The 18,589-nt window shown below is 33.6% G+C and overlaps 1 protein-coding gene across 1 annotated transcript; it reads left to right on the top strand.

The window, feature by feature from the left end:
• The first annotated feature begins 2,978 nt into the window (after positions 1-2,978).
• Positions 2,979-5,711, top strand: LOC120087941 (uncharacterized). Its single transcript, XM_039044960.2, has 5 exons — positions 2,979-3,322; positions 3,503-3,739; positions 3,950-4,033; positions 4,397-4,526; positions 4,619-5,711. The coding sequence occupies exons 1-5, from the start codon at positions 3,021-3,023 to the stop codon at positions 5,435-5,437; spliced, it is 1,572 nt and encodes a 523-aa protein (XP_038900888.1). The 5' UTR covers positions 2,979-3,020; the 3' UTR covers positions 5,438-5,711.
• The last annotated feature ends 12,878 nt before the right edge of the window (positions 5,712-18,589 follow it).

Here is an 18,589-nt window from a genome sequence, read left to right as displayed (position 1 = left end):
CAAATTACTTTAGACTTGTTCAATTTTAGTCATTATATTTTTAAACGTTCAATTTTAGTCCTTATACTTCCAATAAATATTAAATTTAGTCTTTACACTAGTATTATTGACTTTTTTCAAATATTTTATGTTATTTTTTAATATTTTTATTTTAATTTTGAAAACATATTCACATATTATATATTATATTTTCTGATATGAAAGTTATCATTAATAGAAGTTAAAAGCCCATAGTGTATTTGATGCAAATAAAGAAGTTGACAATAATTTATATATGTTTGGAACTCCAAGTAATAGGAAGTTGGTTCAGCGGTTCATTAATTTGATATAATCTTCCCAACGGTATGGAGAAAATTGGATGGCTTTTTCTTTGCTAACCTACCACACCAATCACCTTCTTTTTCTATCTTTTTGAAAAAGGGAATCTCGAACACATGCAGAGAAAATACCAAGACAAAAAAAGAAACAAGTTGCATTGCACCAAAAACCCTACAATAAACTTGATCCTTGTCCATGACACGTTTCAACATATTTTGTTCTCACTCACATTTTTTAGAAAAATTTCTAGGAGGTCATCAAATATAAGAGTACCCCAAACTAGGCATTTTAACTTTAGAGCTCTTAATGATTAAGACACCGAAAAGTAAAGTGCACTTTGTTGGTATATGTAATAACTTTCAATTCTTTAAAGTTTTTTTTAACCATACTTTTATATCTCTTTAGGATCTCTCTCATTTGGATATGGTCCTGATTCATTTATGTTCCCCTCCTAAACTTGAGGTGTTACAACAACATTGAAAGTTTTAAAAAGTATTGGAAAAGCTTTTTTCGACTCCATTTTGACCATCGATAGAGCTTTGTTGGGAAAAACTCTACCAATGCCAAAATACACATATTCACTACCACAAAAACAAGTTTTCATGACTCTAAAAAATTATCATTAGTACATTTCTTGACTTTTTTTTTTAGTTGTTGAACCCACCATCAAAGAAAGTGTATAGATGACTCACGAAAAAATCTTTCATTATTGGTTGTTTTATGACATTTCACTTTAGTCAACAATAAACATTTATTGATATTTATTATCTATCATGATAACATTTTCTATGACAATTTTTTATTGTCAATAAAAGGCCCAAAAGTTGACTTTTTCTGTCAATTAAACTTTTACATTGAAATTGAAAATGTGTAAAAAAAAAAAAAAAACTTTAATGATGACATGTTTATAGTATCAATATTGCCTTAATTGTGACACTTATTTATAGTCATTGAAGTCTATTGATGATAGTATTCTAATGTCATATTAATATATCTCATGACATTTATGAAATGTCAAAAAACTGTTTATAATGATGGATAACTATTTGCTTTATACTTGTCAATAAACCTATGTTTCATCCAATTTTGATCCAAAATATGTACACAAACACAAATATAAACTTTCATATATAACAATAAGGTTAGCAAATTATATAAAGAAAATGTATACAAGAAAACTAGTAACAAAACTTTGGTTAAATTATTTATAAAGAAACTAAATACAAGTGTTGCCAAAAGTGTTAACACAATTAAAAAAAAAAAAAAAAATCATATATAAGTAACTTGCTTGACAATTTCTTCGTTTCAATGGATCTGTGCAAGACGGCCTAGTAGAAAACAATATATATGCTATTTCAACAATAATAATCATATTCATAGGGTAAATGATAGGGGTGTTCATGGTTCGGTTCGATTCGATTTTGGAGTCAATTCGAATCAAACAAAAAAAAAAAAAATTCAATTTTTGATATACCAACCGAACCATTTGTTTTCACCAAAATGAACTGAACTACATCAAATATTTTCTATTCGAGATGGTTCGATTTTAGCCAACATAAACGGTTCGATTTTGTATATATATATATATATATATCGGTTCAATTCAATTATATATTATGTATATAATATAAAAATGTTCGGTTTTGGATTTGAAACTAAATCGAACTGAAAATTTTCAGTTAAGTTTGATTTCGTCAGTTTTGGATGAACACCACTGTTTACTAGAACTCAAACTTGTCAAATACTTCAATGCAAAACCAGTAGTTTTCATTTTATCCAAACAGCTACAATCAACCCAAAGAAATTAAAAATAAATAAAAAATTGTTTAGAAAGTTAATTGAAACAAAAGTAAAACTATATGCACACGCACAGATATGCACATAAATATTCAATGGACTAATCCAAATAAATCATTTAAACTCATTAAATATTGAGTTAATCCAAATAAATCATTTAAATTCATTAAATATATTAAGTTAACAACGTTATCAGATCGAAGATAATTCTTTAATGTAATTATCAAATATTCAATGAGTAATGAGTCGCCAAGAATACGACCCTAGGCTAAGCTTAAATTTTGATCCAATTAACCAGACTTAATTGAGACATAAGCTTGGTTATTGAAGGTTGATTGGTCCAATTCAAATCCAAACTATGCTTTAAAGCTTGTTGGACTTGGTGTTGGCCAAGCTGAGGCCTTCATTTTTTTAGAGCGGGACGCCTAATGATTATAGTAAGTAACAATTACAATACTTTAGGAGTAGTTTTTGCATTTGTCCTAAATAATAAACATTCGAGAAAATAACTTTTTTTTCTAGTTTCTATTTAGTTCATAAATTTCAAAATGTTATTACATTTTTAGTTCTTAAGATTTGAGTTTGATTTCAATTTAGTCATACTATTACAAAATTTTTCACTTTTAATCTTTAAATTTTTAGTTTTAGAAAGAAAAAAATGATTTTAACAATTTCAAAATCAATTTAAAAAAAAATGATTTTAACAATTCCAAAATCAATTTCAAACCTAACCTAATAGTGCAACTATTTGAATTTAAGAATTAAATGGAAACTAAATCCAATATCTAGGGAATAAAAAATAATAATTTTCCTTAAAATGCAAAATATAAGTTCCAAAATAAGACCGTTAAAATTTTAAATGGAGCGCACTAACAAGAAGAAGCCGAGGAACACTGTCAGTAGAAATGACCGAACCCTCAGGCATCGAGAAATCCCCAATTCCAAAACCCTCGTCGGAACCAGTCCAAATGGAAATCGACCATCTTTCCGCCGCCCAAATGCCGGAAATTTCTCAGTACGAGAAGTCCAGAGAGTTGAGAATCAGAGAAAACATGGAGCGGATGCAGAAGCTCGGGATCCTTGACCTCTCTCTCAAGCTCAAATCCTCCGCTCCCTCGAAGCAAAATCGCCGAAGATCAGTTAATCCCAAAGCTTCTCCACCTTCCTTCGACCTCCCGCCCACCGGACCCCTCCGCCGATCATCCAGGTTTTCGCCGAATCCTGAATCTCTCTTAGCCCTTATCGGAACTGACAGTGTTCATTCTCTGATATTTGCATATAAATTGGGGATATTAGTTGTTTTTTGCTTTATTCGACTGTTTTTCTTCAGTTTTTGTCCAGTTTTCTTTGTCTTTTCCTCTTAGTTTTTTCTATTATAATTTTTTAGGTTACAGAACGTGACGCCTGTAACTTACTCTGAACTGCGAATGGAGAAGAAAAACAAGTTTTCTCAGGATGAGGATGTGATTCTTGACGATGGTACGAGGCCGGAGATATACTCGGAAGAGCATGAGAAGATGTTGGGTAGCACAGAAAAGAGTTGGACGCTATTTGTGGATGGTTATGGTAACGATGGGAAACGAATTTATGATCCAGTAAAGGGAAAGACGTGCCATCAGTGCAGGTTCGTCCGAAAGAAAATTTCCTAAAATTTTCGGTGGAAATCTGATGTTTGGGTGATCTTATTTTCTTTTTGTGCATCATTTTCTGATTTTGTTAGTCAGTGCTATGTTGAATACGTACTTTCAAGTTTCATATATTGGAATTAGCAGCTTTGTTGGTATTATTTGTTATGTTTCTATTTAATGGAAAATTGGAAATTTTATATTTACAGGCAAAAAACACTAGGGCATCGCACTCACTGTAGCAAATGTAACTTGGTACAAGGACAATTTTGTGGAGATTGTCTGTATATGAGGTACACTCTTGATAATATTCATTTTTACCGTTGTATCTGCAAGTGATTTCATATTCTCTCTTTTGAGTTGCTTGTTTTTTTGGAAAATATGGTGTATGTTTTAGTGGAAGTCTTTTAGTGTTAGTTCTTTCAACACATCTAGAGCTATAGCATTGCTTGTAAAGAAAATAAACTTCAATTCTGTTAGTGATGTGCTGTCTCAAATCTTTGGATGCATAAACCGTATAAACTCCTATTTGTTTGGCTTTTTGTGAAAGCAAGAACAACTTTCTGCGTGACTTTTGAGCACTGAAACTGGTAGATGGACAGCCTTTATATTTAGGTTTCCGTCATAGTATTTCTATTATTTTTCCACTCTTGCAGATATGGAGAGCATGTCCTTGAAGCGCAACAAAACCCAGATTGGATATGTCCCGTTTGTCGTGGAATATGCAACTGCAGTTTGTGTCGCCAAGGAAAAGGATGGCTTCCTACTGGGCCTTTGTATAAGAAGGTAGATTTCTTATTTGTACTGTGTATCTTCTTGTATTTTTTGTTGAACTTGGAAGAATTTGCTTCTAAGGTCATTAGTTTGGACTGTTATAGATAGTAAGGTTGGGCTTCAAGTCTGTTGCACACTTTCTCATCCAAACCAAACGAGCACAGCCGAGTTCAGAGGAGAATCCTACCGATCTTGCTTCTGCAAAGAGGTCGTTGTCCTTCACAGATTTTGAAGTTAATCCTGCAGGCTCTCCTAAGGTTAATAATAATCTCCTAGAAACAATGGAGCATCAAGCAGTGGATGAATCTGAAAATGAGAAGCTGAATATGCTACTGAGTATCTCCAATAGCGAGATTAATGATCATATTTCTGTTAAGCGGTCACTGAGCTTCTCAGGCCTGGAGCAGCAGGGCTCAAAAGAAGCTAAACCTCCCAATCATCTCAACCATGAAAATGATGAACTGTCACAATATCAATCTGCAAACTATGAACATGGTGAAGAGGTCATCGATGAGAAAGAAAAGAAAATGAATTGCCTAAAGAGAAAGAATGGTGATAACTACTGTCCTGACGAATGTCCAATGACTGAAAAGAAACCAACAATTACTGTAGAATTAAACACCATGGAGTGTAGTACAGGCAATGACCATGAGAAAGAATTGACGGGAGTTCAAACAGCGACATCGTCAACAGACCATAGCATGAAAATGAAGGCTGATATTAGCAGCCACACATGCTCAGAGAGTACAACTGAAGAGCATTGCCTAGAAGGCGGGGTCATCAAGGAAAGTAAGGGTAAAACATCAGAAGAGGGGTCAAATAGTTTTTCAAAGAAAATAACTAAGGTCCAAGCGAGACTTTCAAACACTTCGGACGTAAAATCTTTAAGTAGCAGCAGTAGGGTTTTGCGGTCTAGGCAATAAAGCAATATAGTGCTAAATTATGTGTTTTAGTTTTGACACCAAAGTTTTAAGGTTAGTAACTTTTTGGGAACTCAGAAACTTGGTGTGTTTTGGCAAGAGGAGGAAGGGGAGTGTGTGATATGGTTAGTTAAATAGTTTTTTGGATCTTCCTGTATTTTGGTTTAAGCTTACAAATCACAGCTCAACGGTTGAACCAATCCTCTGAAACCGATTCGATGTCGGTCTGTAATGTGTCAAGAATATAAAACAATTTACCTCAAAATTTCAGATGAAATGTTGCCAGATCTCAATAGAGAATACCATCTAGATAGAGACTATTACCTCCGTTAAGTTCTCTTCTCAAACAGTTAGGCATGTATGAGGGAGTTTCTCAACAAACTCTACCAATGATTCAACTAACAAATTGATTTGATTTAAAGTTTGCGTTTGGATTTTAAATCTATCATCATGATGATAATTTCATTACTATCTATTATAGCAAAAAGTTGGGAGAAATTTTCTTTATCATTTTTATCAAGCTTTCCGTTTCCGCGGAAAAAGAATATACTTTGACTTTGAACTTGTCTGTTTAAACTTTAAATTTTATCAAAATTGGACCTGAAATTTCAATGATTGTTTTTTAAATACAATAGAGTGAGAGGATTCGAACCACAGATCTTGCTAATGCATGTATCATGTCAGTTGAGTTATGTTCTTTGGTGAAACTTAGATAAGTGTTTGAAATTTTTACTATCAGTTTAATTTCCATTAATTTTAGGAGAAAAAGAATTTCAATAAAATAAAGTTGGCACGAAAATAAGTTTGACCAATGTACAAATTAATCACGGAATAACTTTATCAAAATTGACATATTTCAATAAAAAAAAAAAAATGTAGCTCTAATGTTACTTCTCTCTAAATTTTATCAATTTCATGTCGTACTTATATTTTACAATTTATTAAAATGAATGGTAGATGGGTTAACTTAAAGTTTAAGATTATGATTGTAACACTTATCTAAATTTGAGGTACAATTTATTAAAATGGTAAGTTATGGATTAAAATAATTTAGATTCTTTAATTTTTAAAATAAATGTTTTATGTGGTCTGTTAACATTTATTTCTACCTTATGTTTTTTTAAGGAGAAAAAAAGAAAAAGAAAAAGAAAAAGAGTAGAGTAATGATAACTAAACTGACCATATATAGAGCACACACTCGTTGAGATGATCGTTGAGGAAGCAACAACAAGCATGATCTCAAATGTCGGTTCGGTCAGTTTTGATGTTTTCGACCCAAATATGTTCACCCTAAATGGATTAGAAATTTGGCTAAATTATGCAAAATATCCTTAAACTTTGCACCTCGTGTCAAAATACCTTTGAACTTTCAAAAGTCTGAAAAACACCCTTAAATATTTAAAAAAAAAAAAAGAAGAAGAAGAAGTTTAAAATACACTTATTGTTAGTTTTGGATGGAAACCGTTAGTATTATGTGTCAAAAATACTCTTAAACTTTGAAGAAGTTAAAAATAAACCTTCCTACTAGTATATGAACAAAAATTGTTAATATCCTCTTATTTCTCTATTTTCCTACTTATTTCTCCCTTCTTCTGTTGGAGTTGATGCCCTAAATCTCGTGGTTATGTAGTTTGTAATTGTATTGTACGAACAACTTATTTATCTAATAAAATAAGAGGTATTTTATTTGACATTTAGTTGCATTAACCTACAAAACCAATAAACAAAGATCCAAGGTTGTTATCTTTTGTAACTTAAACATATATGTGGAGACATACAGGTGGATCATGTTTAAGTTATAATCTAAACAGTCTGTAGTAGATGGATAAAGCTAGGTACCTTATCTTGGTGATACGACCTGCTTTGTAGTTGTTACAATTGTTATAAAATACTACAAATAATCTGATCCTGATCATTCATGTAGAGACATGTGAGCGGGGTATTCTATACAAAGAGTTTGTATAAGAATGAAATTAATAGTCTCTCTACATAACACCATTGTTAGAAGAGACTTACATTTCATCAAGATAACCATAGGTGACTTGACCTAAATTCTGAGTGAGTTGTAAACTTTTACCTATGAAGGCAGTCCTTTGATTTGTATGAGTGAGAGTGACCAGTTTTTTCGACTCTATATGCCTATCATTTTGGAGATTCGTCTGATTGGGGAGCTGATGCAATTATACAAGAAGGGATTCACTCCTGCCCTATAGTTAGGGTAAGTAGATAAATTGTTTCCTTAAGGTTTGATTCTAGGGCTTAAACAATGTTGCGCTACGTACTCTCTTGGTCTGGGAGGGATTCGATTATCGTTCGACTATAACTTATTGTTCATTAGAGGGATCAGTGGCACTTAAGGAGTTAGATGTAACTATAGGGGCAAAATGGTAATTTTGGCATGGCTGTACTTATGAGCAATTTGTGAAGGGTCAGCACATTGTTGATTGGTCATATTTAATGGACACAGAAATATGTCTATAGTCTAAAGAGTGCGGTTGTCGGTCTTTAGTAGAGTGATTGGTAGTTAATGAAAGTTGATTAATTTAATTAAAGAGTTTAATTAATTAATCAAGTATCATTGGAGCTTCATAATATAGATCTATAAGGTCCTCTCGTTAGTTCAATTGGGATTACTGAGAATCGAATTAATTTGGATTAATTTGAATTGTTCAAATTAATAAAGAGAATTAATTATATAAAATACATTATAATATAAAGTTTTATTTGAGAGAAATAAATATTTGAATATGATTCAAATATTAATTATATGAATGTGATTCATATAAGAAAAACTATATGTTAAAATTAATATGAATTTGATTCATTTTAAATACTATTAGTTAAGCGAGAGAATATTAAATTATAGGTTATATTGTATGTGATATAATATAAACTATAGGTTATAATATATATATATACATATATATATATATATATAAAAGTAACTAAAGAAAATTAGTTTTTTAATTAAATAATCTGATTATTAGGGAAAGAATTTTTTATAACCCCCCCGATTAATGTATGGAAGTGCACTCTAATATAATACAGAACAAATTTTTTTCTGTGGGTGCATTACTCTCAAAAGAATCGATATCTTGATCCCTTCTAAATTAATTTTGAAGCCCACAAAACTCTCAAGGTTCTTTACTCCTCGAGAATAACGAGGTTTCTGTGTGGTAGTGCCCAAAATTTAAAGATTCGTTGTTGTGTTTTTTCTAGCTGTTTGTGAGATCGTTCAAAGAGTTCATTGTGTTCGTGAATTGGTGGGAATGTAAAGAGTTTCGATCTTCAAAGGTAAGCAATCTATTGATCCCTTCTTCCTCTTCAATTTTTGTGTAATTGTATACTTGTTAAAATAAATGATTATGTTTTCGTCCTATGTATGTTCATACGTTCTGTAAAATAAAATCGAGACATCGATGCTTCCGCTGCAGGTAGTCACCTATCTCTTTCAATTGGTATCAGAGCTCGGTTGATTTCCAATTTTGATTTTCAAACATTATTAAGAGTAATGGTGGATTTATGATTTTGTATTGATGAATGTTGAATGGATTTTGCACATTTTTGATGATTTTGGGATTGGCTTTGAAGAATACTACTGCAACTTTATGATTCAATATGTAAAGGGCTTGTTATTTTGGGCATATAATTTATTGCTATCAAGTTTTTATTTGATGTCTGTGTCGATTGTGATCAAGTTTCAACTTCGATTTGGTGGAAAATGGAGCAAGAATGGAGAATTTCGGATGAACGGGCGAAGAACTGCAAGCATTCTTCCTTACAGCGTAAGGCTTCAACATTGCAATGTTGGCCTTATGCTATAAGGCAAAAGCCTCAGCGTTGTAACGCTCCGACACTGTGAGCAACATAGCGCTGCACAACAAACTGAAGGACGTCAGTGTCACAACACTGGCAGAGAGCGTTGCGATGCTCTGAAAGTGAGGCGTACGTAATCGGTTCGGTCTAGATCGGCAGATCGTGGCTACCCAACAGTTCAAGCAGCGGTTTTATTGCATTCTTAATTCTATTTGTAATAATTATTTATTTTTATTGAATTTTTATTAATTAAATTAATATAAATATTATATTAATTTAATTAATGTTTTAAGAAGCTAATCTCGTTCCAAATTGTTGCTTTTAATTATGCATGCGATGTGTGATTATTTAGATTATTATATATCTCATAATGTATGTCATATAGAAAAATCTCACTATAGGATATACATTTGTTCATGCATCATTTTAATATAAATGTTATATTACAAGGTTGTATAATATATTAACCATGCTCATGCATCATATTGTATAAATGTGATAAAGTATGAATGCATGCATAAATAACATTTCCATGCATCATTTATATTATAAGTGTTATAGTATATAGTTTAGATGTATGGATGTATATTGTTTATTTTTTCATTACCTTAGTATATAATTGTTATGTATGTCATGTAATAAAAAAAGGTTTGCATGATGCATGACACCACTTTAGTAAACTATAATTGTTATAATTTTTTAAAATATGTCATTAGATGCATGTATAGGTTTTAATTGTTTCGTTTAATCTTTATAATAGTTATAAGTTAAATTAAAATCTATAATAAAGAGTTTCATGCTAATATAGGTTGATTTTTTTAAAAATAGTTTAAAATTGTTTTCACATTAGACTTATGTTTAATAAATTTCTAATACGACTAGAAAGAGGTTTAGTATTTTAATTCAGCTTAATATGATTAAATTGGATTTGAATAAAAGATTAAATTTGTAACAAATGTATCTATAAGGGATCTTTGTCTTAGAAAAGTTCTGTCTAGGCTGGGGTATTTAAGCTGATGGAAACGAAACACCCTACCTGAAAACTGTCTGGAATATGAATTAAATAGATTTGTTACAAGCATGCAATGAATGATTAAAGTTTGTTAAAGTATTTAATGAACAATAATCAACATTGTTAAACTATCCAATGTAAATGTTACTTTGGACAAAGTTAACAAATACTTAGTAAAAATTATTAGCTGAATTTTTCAACTTAATCAACCCTAGGTAAAACACTCAGTGGGAGAAAAATGGAGTATACGATACCTCCTTTTTTTTTCACGATTCTCTCTAAATGTTCACACTGTGAGACATTTGTTCAGCATCGAGGCACATTTGCTTTGTCCCCCTACGAGTGGTGTTTGCATAGGCCAATAACAAGGTGAATGGAGAGAGTTTTTATAGTAAGTGGGAGAGGGGCGTGTGTCAACACATCCCACGATCTCCTTGATTAGTTTGTAGTAAATTTTCATGCTCAGCCTTAAGACACATTTGCTTGTGTCCCCCTACGATTTGCATGAATCTTTACTCAAACTTAAAAAATAGATAGGATTTCTTTAGTTTTTGCCTCAATCAGTTTTTCTCTACGGTTGACTCATTGAGACGGAACTCTAAAATCTAAAATGAGGGATTACACTTACAAGAAAATGTTAAGTAAGTTAACTATTTATGGACCAAACAATGATGACTAATAATTATATGAATAAGAGTTATTCTGGTGTAATTATTAGTTGAAATTGTTTCAATTCAGTGAAGAGGTAATTGATCACCCTACGATGACTTTTATCTTGCCCCACTGAAGCATTATTGCAGATAATCACATAAGGTATATTAGAATTTTGCTAAATTGATTAGATGGTTAATTGGGTAATACGTTTAATAACTAACATAAATAAATTGTATGGTTTCAGCAATCTCATTATGACGACTGTTACTTCAAACCTACTTTCTGCTGATAAGTTAAACGACGATAACTATACAAGCTGAAAAAAACACTATCAACACTTTACTCATTATCGAAGACCTGCGATTCATCCTTATTGAGGAATGTCCTCAAGTCCCAATTACTAATGCAGCTCGAAATGTTTTGGAGGCATATGAGCGATGGGTCAAGGCGAATGAAAAGGCCCAAGCGTATATCTTGGCTAGCTTGTCTGAAATTTTGGCCAAAAAGCATGAGCACATGCTTATAACCCATAAGATCATGAAGTCTCTGAGGGGAATGTTTAGACAACCATCCATACAAATCAAGGATGCTCTCAAGTATATCTTCAATGCTGGGATGAAATAAAGAACATCAATTCATGAACATGTTCTAAACATGATGATCCACTTTAACATAGCGAAGATGAATGGGTTTATCATCGACGACGCCAGTCAGGCTAATTGCATCTTGGAAACTTTATCTGAAAGTTTCCTTTAGTTTCGTAGCAACACTGTCATGAACAAGCTTGACTACAACCTGACCACCCTACTCGATGAACTGCAGGTTCCTGATGAAAGTGAGGCAAATGTTGTCTCATTCTCCAAAAATTTCTACAAAGGTTCGATATCTGGAATGAAATCTGAACCTTCTTCCTTCGACACCAAAAAGTGGAAGAAGAAGAAAGAAGGTAAGAAGAAAGCTTAGCTTGTAGAAATACAAGCTATTGCTGTCTTTTACTTAGAATAATGAGGGTTTATAAGCGAAATATGCATTAATAATGCTAAGGATTCATGTGGAAAAATTAGCTTGTGTCGATCGGCACTGAAAAATTCCCACTAACCCTATGTCATGCGTTATTTTTGCGTCAAAATGTCATTTTTGTAGTTGTCGCAGGAATCAAGAGCATGCGTTGATCTTCATGAAGACAAATTTGTCACATAAAATATCGCAACTAAAGAGTGATAACCATGATAGAAGTATGATCGCAAAGAGTGGGTAGAATGTGTTGATCCTTCATGAGGAATGAATATGAATGCATGCCTGGGGATTTCTGAAATCGTACAATAGATATTCTGATGTTCTTCCTGATCGTTGACCATGATACAGTGTTGATATTCTTACCTACCACATTAGTGATGGTGGTTAATCAGAGCGGGATTACCAATGTTGTTGAGCTCCATAAATAAAGCTTTGGATCCCAAATTCAAAGCATCCGAGATTTCTGCCTTAGGTAGATTCCTGTGATCACAGACGAGAGCATGAGCAAGAAATTCTTTGAGAGTTCTTCATTCCCACAATCCTTTTCGATTAACGACCGAAGCTTCGCCGAAGATAGAGCTCGAGAGAGACTACTCCACCGCCCATCCATTCCACCACCGACAGCCTTGACACGCATCTAATGGAAACAAGAGATTGTCTACATCTAGCCCTCCACCTCTCCTTTTACCTCTGTATTGTATTACATTTTGGCTTAAGACATTAATACATTTTGTAATCAATGCATCTCTTTAGTTCCTTCGATGCCATTTTTATCATCATCTTCTTCTTTATCATCTTTTACTTTCATCGCAATGAATTAAGTATAGATTGCAAGAGTTATCGCATACTCAATCATGTGGCATAGAGATATGACACATGTAGCAAACCACTGAGAGGTGTGCGTTGTGCGAGTATAGTGAGTCAATCCTCTCTGCTTAGTGTGAGGCTATCGCAATACTTGTCTATGAGCGGAGTAGCTATAACCAACTGCCCGAGAGGGTAAGTAGTGGAACTCACTAAGCAAAGTAAGCAGTGTTTCTAGAGATATGAATAATCTTATGCTCAACGCAACCATGCATTTTAGAGATATAAGTATGTGGCTGACCACCGAGAAGTGTTCAATGCGTTAGTGTGGTGAGCTGGGATTACCCTTACGACCAAACTTAATGACTTGGTGAAATTTTCTCCTCTAACCCTTATTCTCCATGTATCTTATTATGCGTTAACAGTTGTCACATCTCTACCAATTCTCATAGTCAAACTTCAATTGCTCAGTCTGTTTAGCTAGAAGTAGGAGTAGCGCATAGTTAATCAACTTATTTTTTTTATTTTTATTCCTCGCCTCAAACACATTACTTTACAAACATCACTTAGCTGCAAGTCCCCGTGTTCGACCTCAGATCATCCCAAGAAACTTGCGATCTCGTTAATCGTTATACTTGGCAAGAGAGCAAGAAAACTTGTGATAGAATGCATGGTCATCGCATACACTATAATGCATAATGCATATTCTTCATATTAACACATGACCATCAACACATGACAATTAACATAGCAATTAATCATTAACACCCCGCTACTACTCAAAAGGGCAAGAAGGCTAAGGCTACAAAGGGAATCTGTTTCCATTGCAACCAAGGACACTAGAAGAGGAATTGTCCCAACTATTTGGCGAAAAAGAAGAAGACCAAACAAATTAAATATGATTTACTCGTGTTGGAAACTTTTCTAGTGGAGAATGATGATTTTTTCTGGATAATTGATTCAGGTGCCATTAACCATATTTGTTTTTCATTTCAGGGAATTAGTTCCCAGTGGCAATTGGAGAATGGTAAGATGATGATGCAAGCTGAAACTGGGCACGTCATCTCAACTGTGGCAGTGGGAGGACTCCGTTTATGTTTACAGAAATCATATCTTTTGTTAGACAATGTATATGTAGTTCCTAATTTAAAAAGGAACATGATTTCTATAAAGTGTTTGTTAGAACAATCATATACTTTAAATTTTATTGTGAATAAAGCGTTTATTTATAAAAAATATTGTTGAAATTTGTTCTGCAAACTTAACCTTTATGTGTTAAGACCACTAGGATCTAAGGGGCTTCTTAATATAGAATTGTTCAAAAATGTTGTAACTCAAAACAAAAGATAAAAAGTTTCTCCTAAATAAAATGTCCAACTTTAGCACCTAAGATTAGGTCACATAAATCTTAAGAGGATTGAGATATTGGTTAAGAGTGGACTTCTAAGTGAGTTAGAAGAAAATTCTCTTCCAGTTTTTGAATCATACCTTGAAGACAAAACGACTAAGAGACTTTTTACTGGAAAAGGTCATGGAGTTAAAGAACACTTAGAACTTGTACATTTTGACCTTTGTGATCCTGTGAATGGTAAGGCAAAATAAAGGTTTGAATATTCACTACAAGAAAAACCACCTTTCTTGATGTTTGCAATTTTAAATACTTGATGTTTTTATGAAAAAATGTCAAGAAATTGGTGATTTTAAAGAAAAAACATCAAGAATTGATTTTAAAAAGTGGAGGTTGTGCATTTTTCCTAAAAAATACAGTACTTGATGTTTTAAAAATGTCAAGTTCAATTAATGGATTCTTGACGTTTTGAAAGCATCAAGAATTGTAAAATATACAGGGTAGCTTTGCAACACTAAGTATTTTGATGAAAAAATGAAAAACGCGCACGCCTCACGCACGTAGCATTGCAACGCTCTCAATAGTGTTGCAACTCTACGAGTATTGACGAAAAAATTAAGCATCTTTTGAACAGTGTTGCAATGCTCTTTTAGTAGTGTCGGGACACTATCAGACAGATTTAAAAGAAATTCCAACAGTCGATTTTCAGTCTATCCTTTGCAACGCTTTTAGTCGATTTTTTGCACAATACACTCGAAATATTCTTGGTTTTTCATTTTTCTTTGATGCATCTTTGTTATTCCATCAATTTTGAAAAGATTCTTCATTGAGATAAGTAGATTTGAGGCATGAACTTTCAAAGTTAGGGCGTAATCTTGATTTTCTTGTTTAGATTGGGTTTAAATATTGATTTTCTTAGTTTGATTAGGCTTAATCTTGATTTTCTTGTTTAGATTAGGCTTAATCTTGATTAGATTAGGTTTAATTCTTGATTTTCTTGGTTTGAGGTATAAAGTTTCAAAGTTAGGGCTTGATTTTCTTGGTTTGAGGCATGAAGTTTCAAAGTTAAGGCTTGATTTTTTTGGTTTGAGGCTTGAACTTTCAAAGTTAGGGTTTAATCTCTCATGTATATTCTTGAATCTCATAATAAACTCTTGTTTCATATCGTTCTTGAATGAGATTGAATTTTAGAGAACTTGCCAAAGTTGGGATTGCCACTTTGCTAAAGTTAAGGGCTTTAATTTTAGAGAACTTGCAAGAACTTGCCACTTTTCTTTAATTAAATGCTTGCCAAAGTTAGATATGTCAATGTGTCTAATTTGTTAGGGCTTTATGAACAAAGTAATGCTTTGCCAAACTTGGGTTCAATTTTTAGTTGTTGAATTAATATATGTTTAGCACATTAGAGCACGTGCACAACTTGGGTTCAATTTTTTGAGGTTCGATTACACCTCGGGTTCAATTTTTTTAGATGTGTTTGTCTTTGTTCTCTGATTTGCCTTGAGGTTCTCTGATTTGTTTTACTTTCTTAAGGTTGAAATGCTAGAAATGAAAAGTTGTATGTATTGGGAACTTTTTTATTTTCTGCAACTTGTTTTTTGAAGTTGATCATTGTTTATCATATTTTCTTACTGGATTTACAATCATGGATGCACAAGAGTAGGTTATCCAAAGATTATGAATCGGGTGTGGAAAACTTCATAAAATTTGGATTTTCTAGTACAAATAGCTCCTATATTCGTTGTCCTTATTTGAAATGTGGGAATTGTGAAAAACATAGTAGCAAGGATATTAGAGATCATTTATATGTCAATAGGATTGATGAAAGTTATAGAATTTGGTTTTGACATGGGGAAAAAACTTCCTAACTCATCATTTTGTAGAGAATCTTCTAAGTCTGACACCCATATGTATGAAGAGACTAATGTTGGAAGTTTAAAAGAAATGGTTGAAGTTGCTCATGAGGAATATTCAAGAGATCCGAATGGATTTGAGAAGTTGCTTAATGATGCTGAAAAATCATTATAAGAAGGGTGCAAAAATACACTAAGTTGTAAACATTAGTCAAATTGTATTATTTAAAAGTTAGATATGGATCGAGTGATACTAGTTTTTCAGAAGTACTCAAAACCTTAAAGGAAATTTTGCCCACTAGCAATGAGCTCCCAAATTCAATGTATGAAGCAAAGAAAAATTTTAGGTGCAGTAGGAATGGAATCTGAGAAGATTCATTCATGCCTTAATGATTGTTGTTTGTATATAAAAGAATATGCAGATGCAATTGAATGTCCTAAATGTGGTGAATCAAGGTGGAAAAACGGGAAGGATACAAAATATGGGAAAAAACAAATACCTTTAAAAGTGATATGGTATTTTCTACCAATCCCACGATTCAAAAGACTTTTTAGAAGTATTGATTGTGCTAAAAACTTGACTTGGCACATTGATGAAAAAATTGTAGATGGTAAGTTATGACATCCAACAGACTCTCTGGCTTTGATATTAGGAATCTAAATGACCAGACTTCGGTTATGAACCTAGGAATCTTGGTTTAGCATTATCAACCGATGGTGTAAATCCAATGGTGAAATGAATTCTAAATATAGTTGTTGGCATGTAGTGATGGTTATTTATAATCTTCCACCATGGTTATGTATGAAAAGAAAGTACATGATATTATCAATGTTGATTTTGGGTCCAAAACAACCAGGGGACGACATTGGCACATACTTAGCACCACTAATTGAAGATTTAAAACTTTTATGAGAAAGTGGTGTTGAATGTTATGATGCTTATGGTGACGAAAAATTAGCCGTCAAAGACTTGATGACTAAAATTATGTGGGACGCAATATGCGATGCATATCTTAGGTTATGCATTGATTATCATACATCGGTGATCATGCGTTGGAATGAAACTATGCGTTAACGAATGTATGTGATGACCATGCGTTCCTGTCACAAGTTTTCTTGCGCTCACGCCAAGTAAACGCGAACGCAAGTTTCTCGGGTGATCTAAGGTCGAACTTAGGGACTTGTAGCTAGATGTATGCGGGTGATATGTATGCGGCGATTGAATAAAAGAATCATGGGAGGGTTTATGCTACAACTACTCCTACTTCTAACTAACAGACAACGCAATGAGAAGTATGAATGAGAGGTAGAGACACGAAAACTGTTGACGTGAAGTAAATGGATAGAAAATAGATAAAATGTGAGGATGTCTTCATCACAACCCTTAAGATTGACTGCAAGGGTAACCTTAGTCAACACAAACTATGTGATCATGCTACACACACTTGAGCCTAACTCTAGGATGTATGCGGTGTATCTGCGATAGCGCCGAGAAGCCTATGCCTAAGCTTCCATAACCCGCTCACGTGCTTTCGCCATATGAGTGTGATAGCCGCATACCACCGTATCCTACTTCTGGACGCAAGCAATATCCTATCCGTAGGGTGCATACGTGATGACATGTAGAAATGCATGTCATCTTAGGCCTTTGCGTTAATTATGCGTTCAATGTTCTATTTTTGTAGCTAATGTAGGAAATGAACGCAAATGCGAAAATCGGACCACTGCATAGACGATCGCATACGGAGAAACACTCCATCGCAAAGTCGAATGCATCGATCAACGCATGGATGTTGCGGTAATCAGCCATATGTGTCCATTGCATGGGAGTTGCGCTCGTCAAATGATTGCGGTCATCACGTATAGTTGCGGTGTTAAGTGAATGCGGCCATCGAATGATTGCGGCTATGCGACAACGCATTCTAATGAGATCAACGCAAGGTTGGTGGAATGAACGCATCAACGCATCTACCTCGAGAAAATCTAAAGATAATGTTGATATTTCACTTACCACGCCGTTGGTGGCAGAGATTCAGAAAAGGACTAACACGCCGAATGTCAAACTCAGAGTAGTCTAATTAATGTTGTCGGTGACCCAAGCTCATAAATAGAGGCCGATGAGCTGAACTTCAATAATCCGGAGATTATCCCTCAACTGGGGATTTTTCCCGCGATCCAGACAAAATGCATGAGAAGACGTTTGAGAGTTCTTCACCTCCTTCATCCATTCCGAGTGATGATCGAAGCCTTCGACATGAGCTAGATCTCGAGAGAGTCAGCTCCTCCGCTCATCCATGGCACCACCGGTAGCCTTGACGCACATCCGCTGGGAGCAAATTTTTGCTTCCAGCCGGTCATTTCTTTTTCCATTCTTTTCCTATATTGTATTGTATGACATTTTGTGATTAATTAATTAATACAATTTATTTTCAATGCATTTTTGTGTTCCTTCGATTCCATCTCCATCATCTTTGCTTATCATCTTTACTTTCATTGCAACACTTAGTTAGATTGATTGGGTATTGCATACTTAGTTATGTGGATTAGGGATATGAAGCATGTAGCAACCTACCGAGAGGTATGCATTGCGTGAGTGTGTGAGTAACCTTATTTGCTTAGTGTGAAGCTATGGCAACGCCTGTCTATAGGCT

Source organism: Benincasa hispida, chromosome 10, assembly GCF_027475165.1.
Source record: "Benincasa hispida cultivar pf3 chromosome 10, pf3_genome.v1.1, whole genome shotgun sequence".
In the NCBI taxonomy this organism is placed as follows: Eukaryota; Viridiplantae; Streptophyta; class Magnoliopsida; order Cucurbitales; family Cucurbitaceae; genus Benincasa; species Benincasa hispida.
The sequence above is the reverse complement of the archived record's forward strand: the minus strand, read 5'-3'. Positions and strand labels throughout refer to the sequence as shown.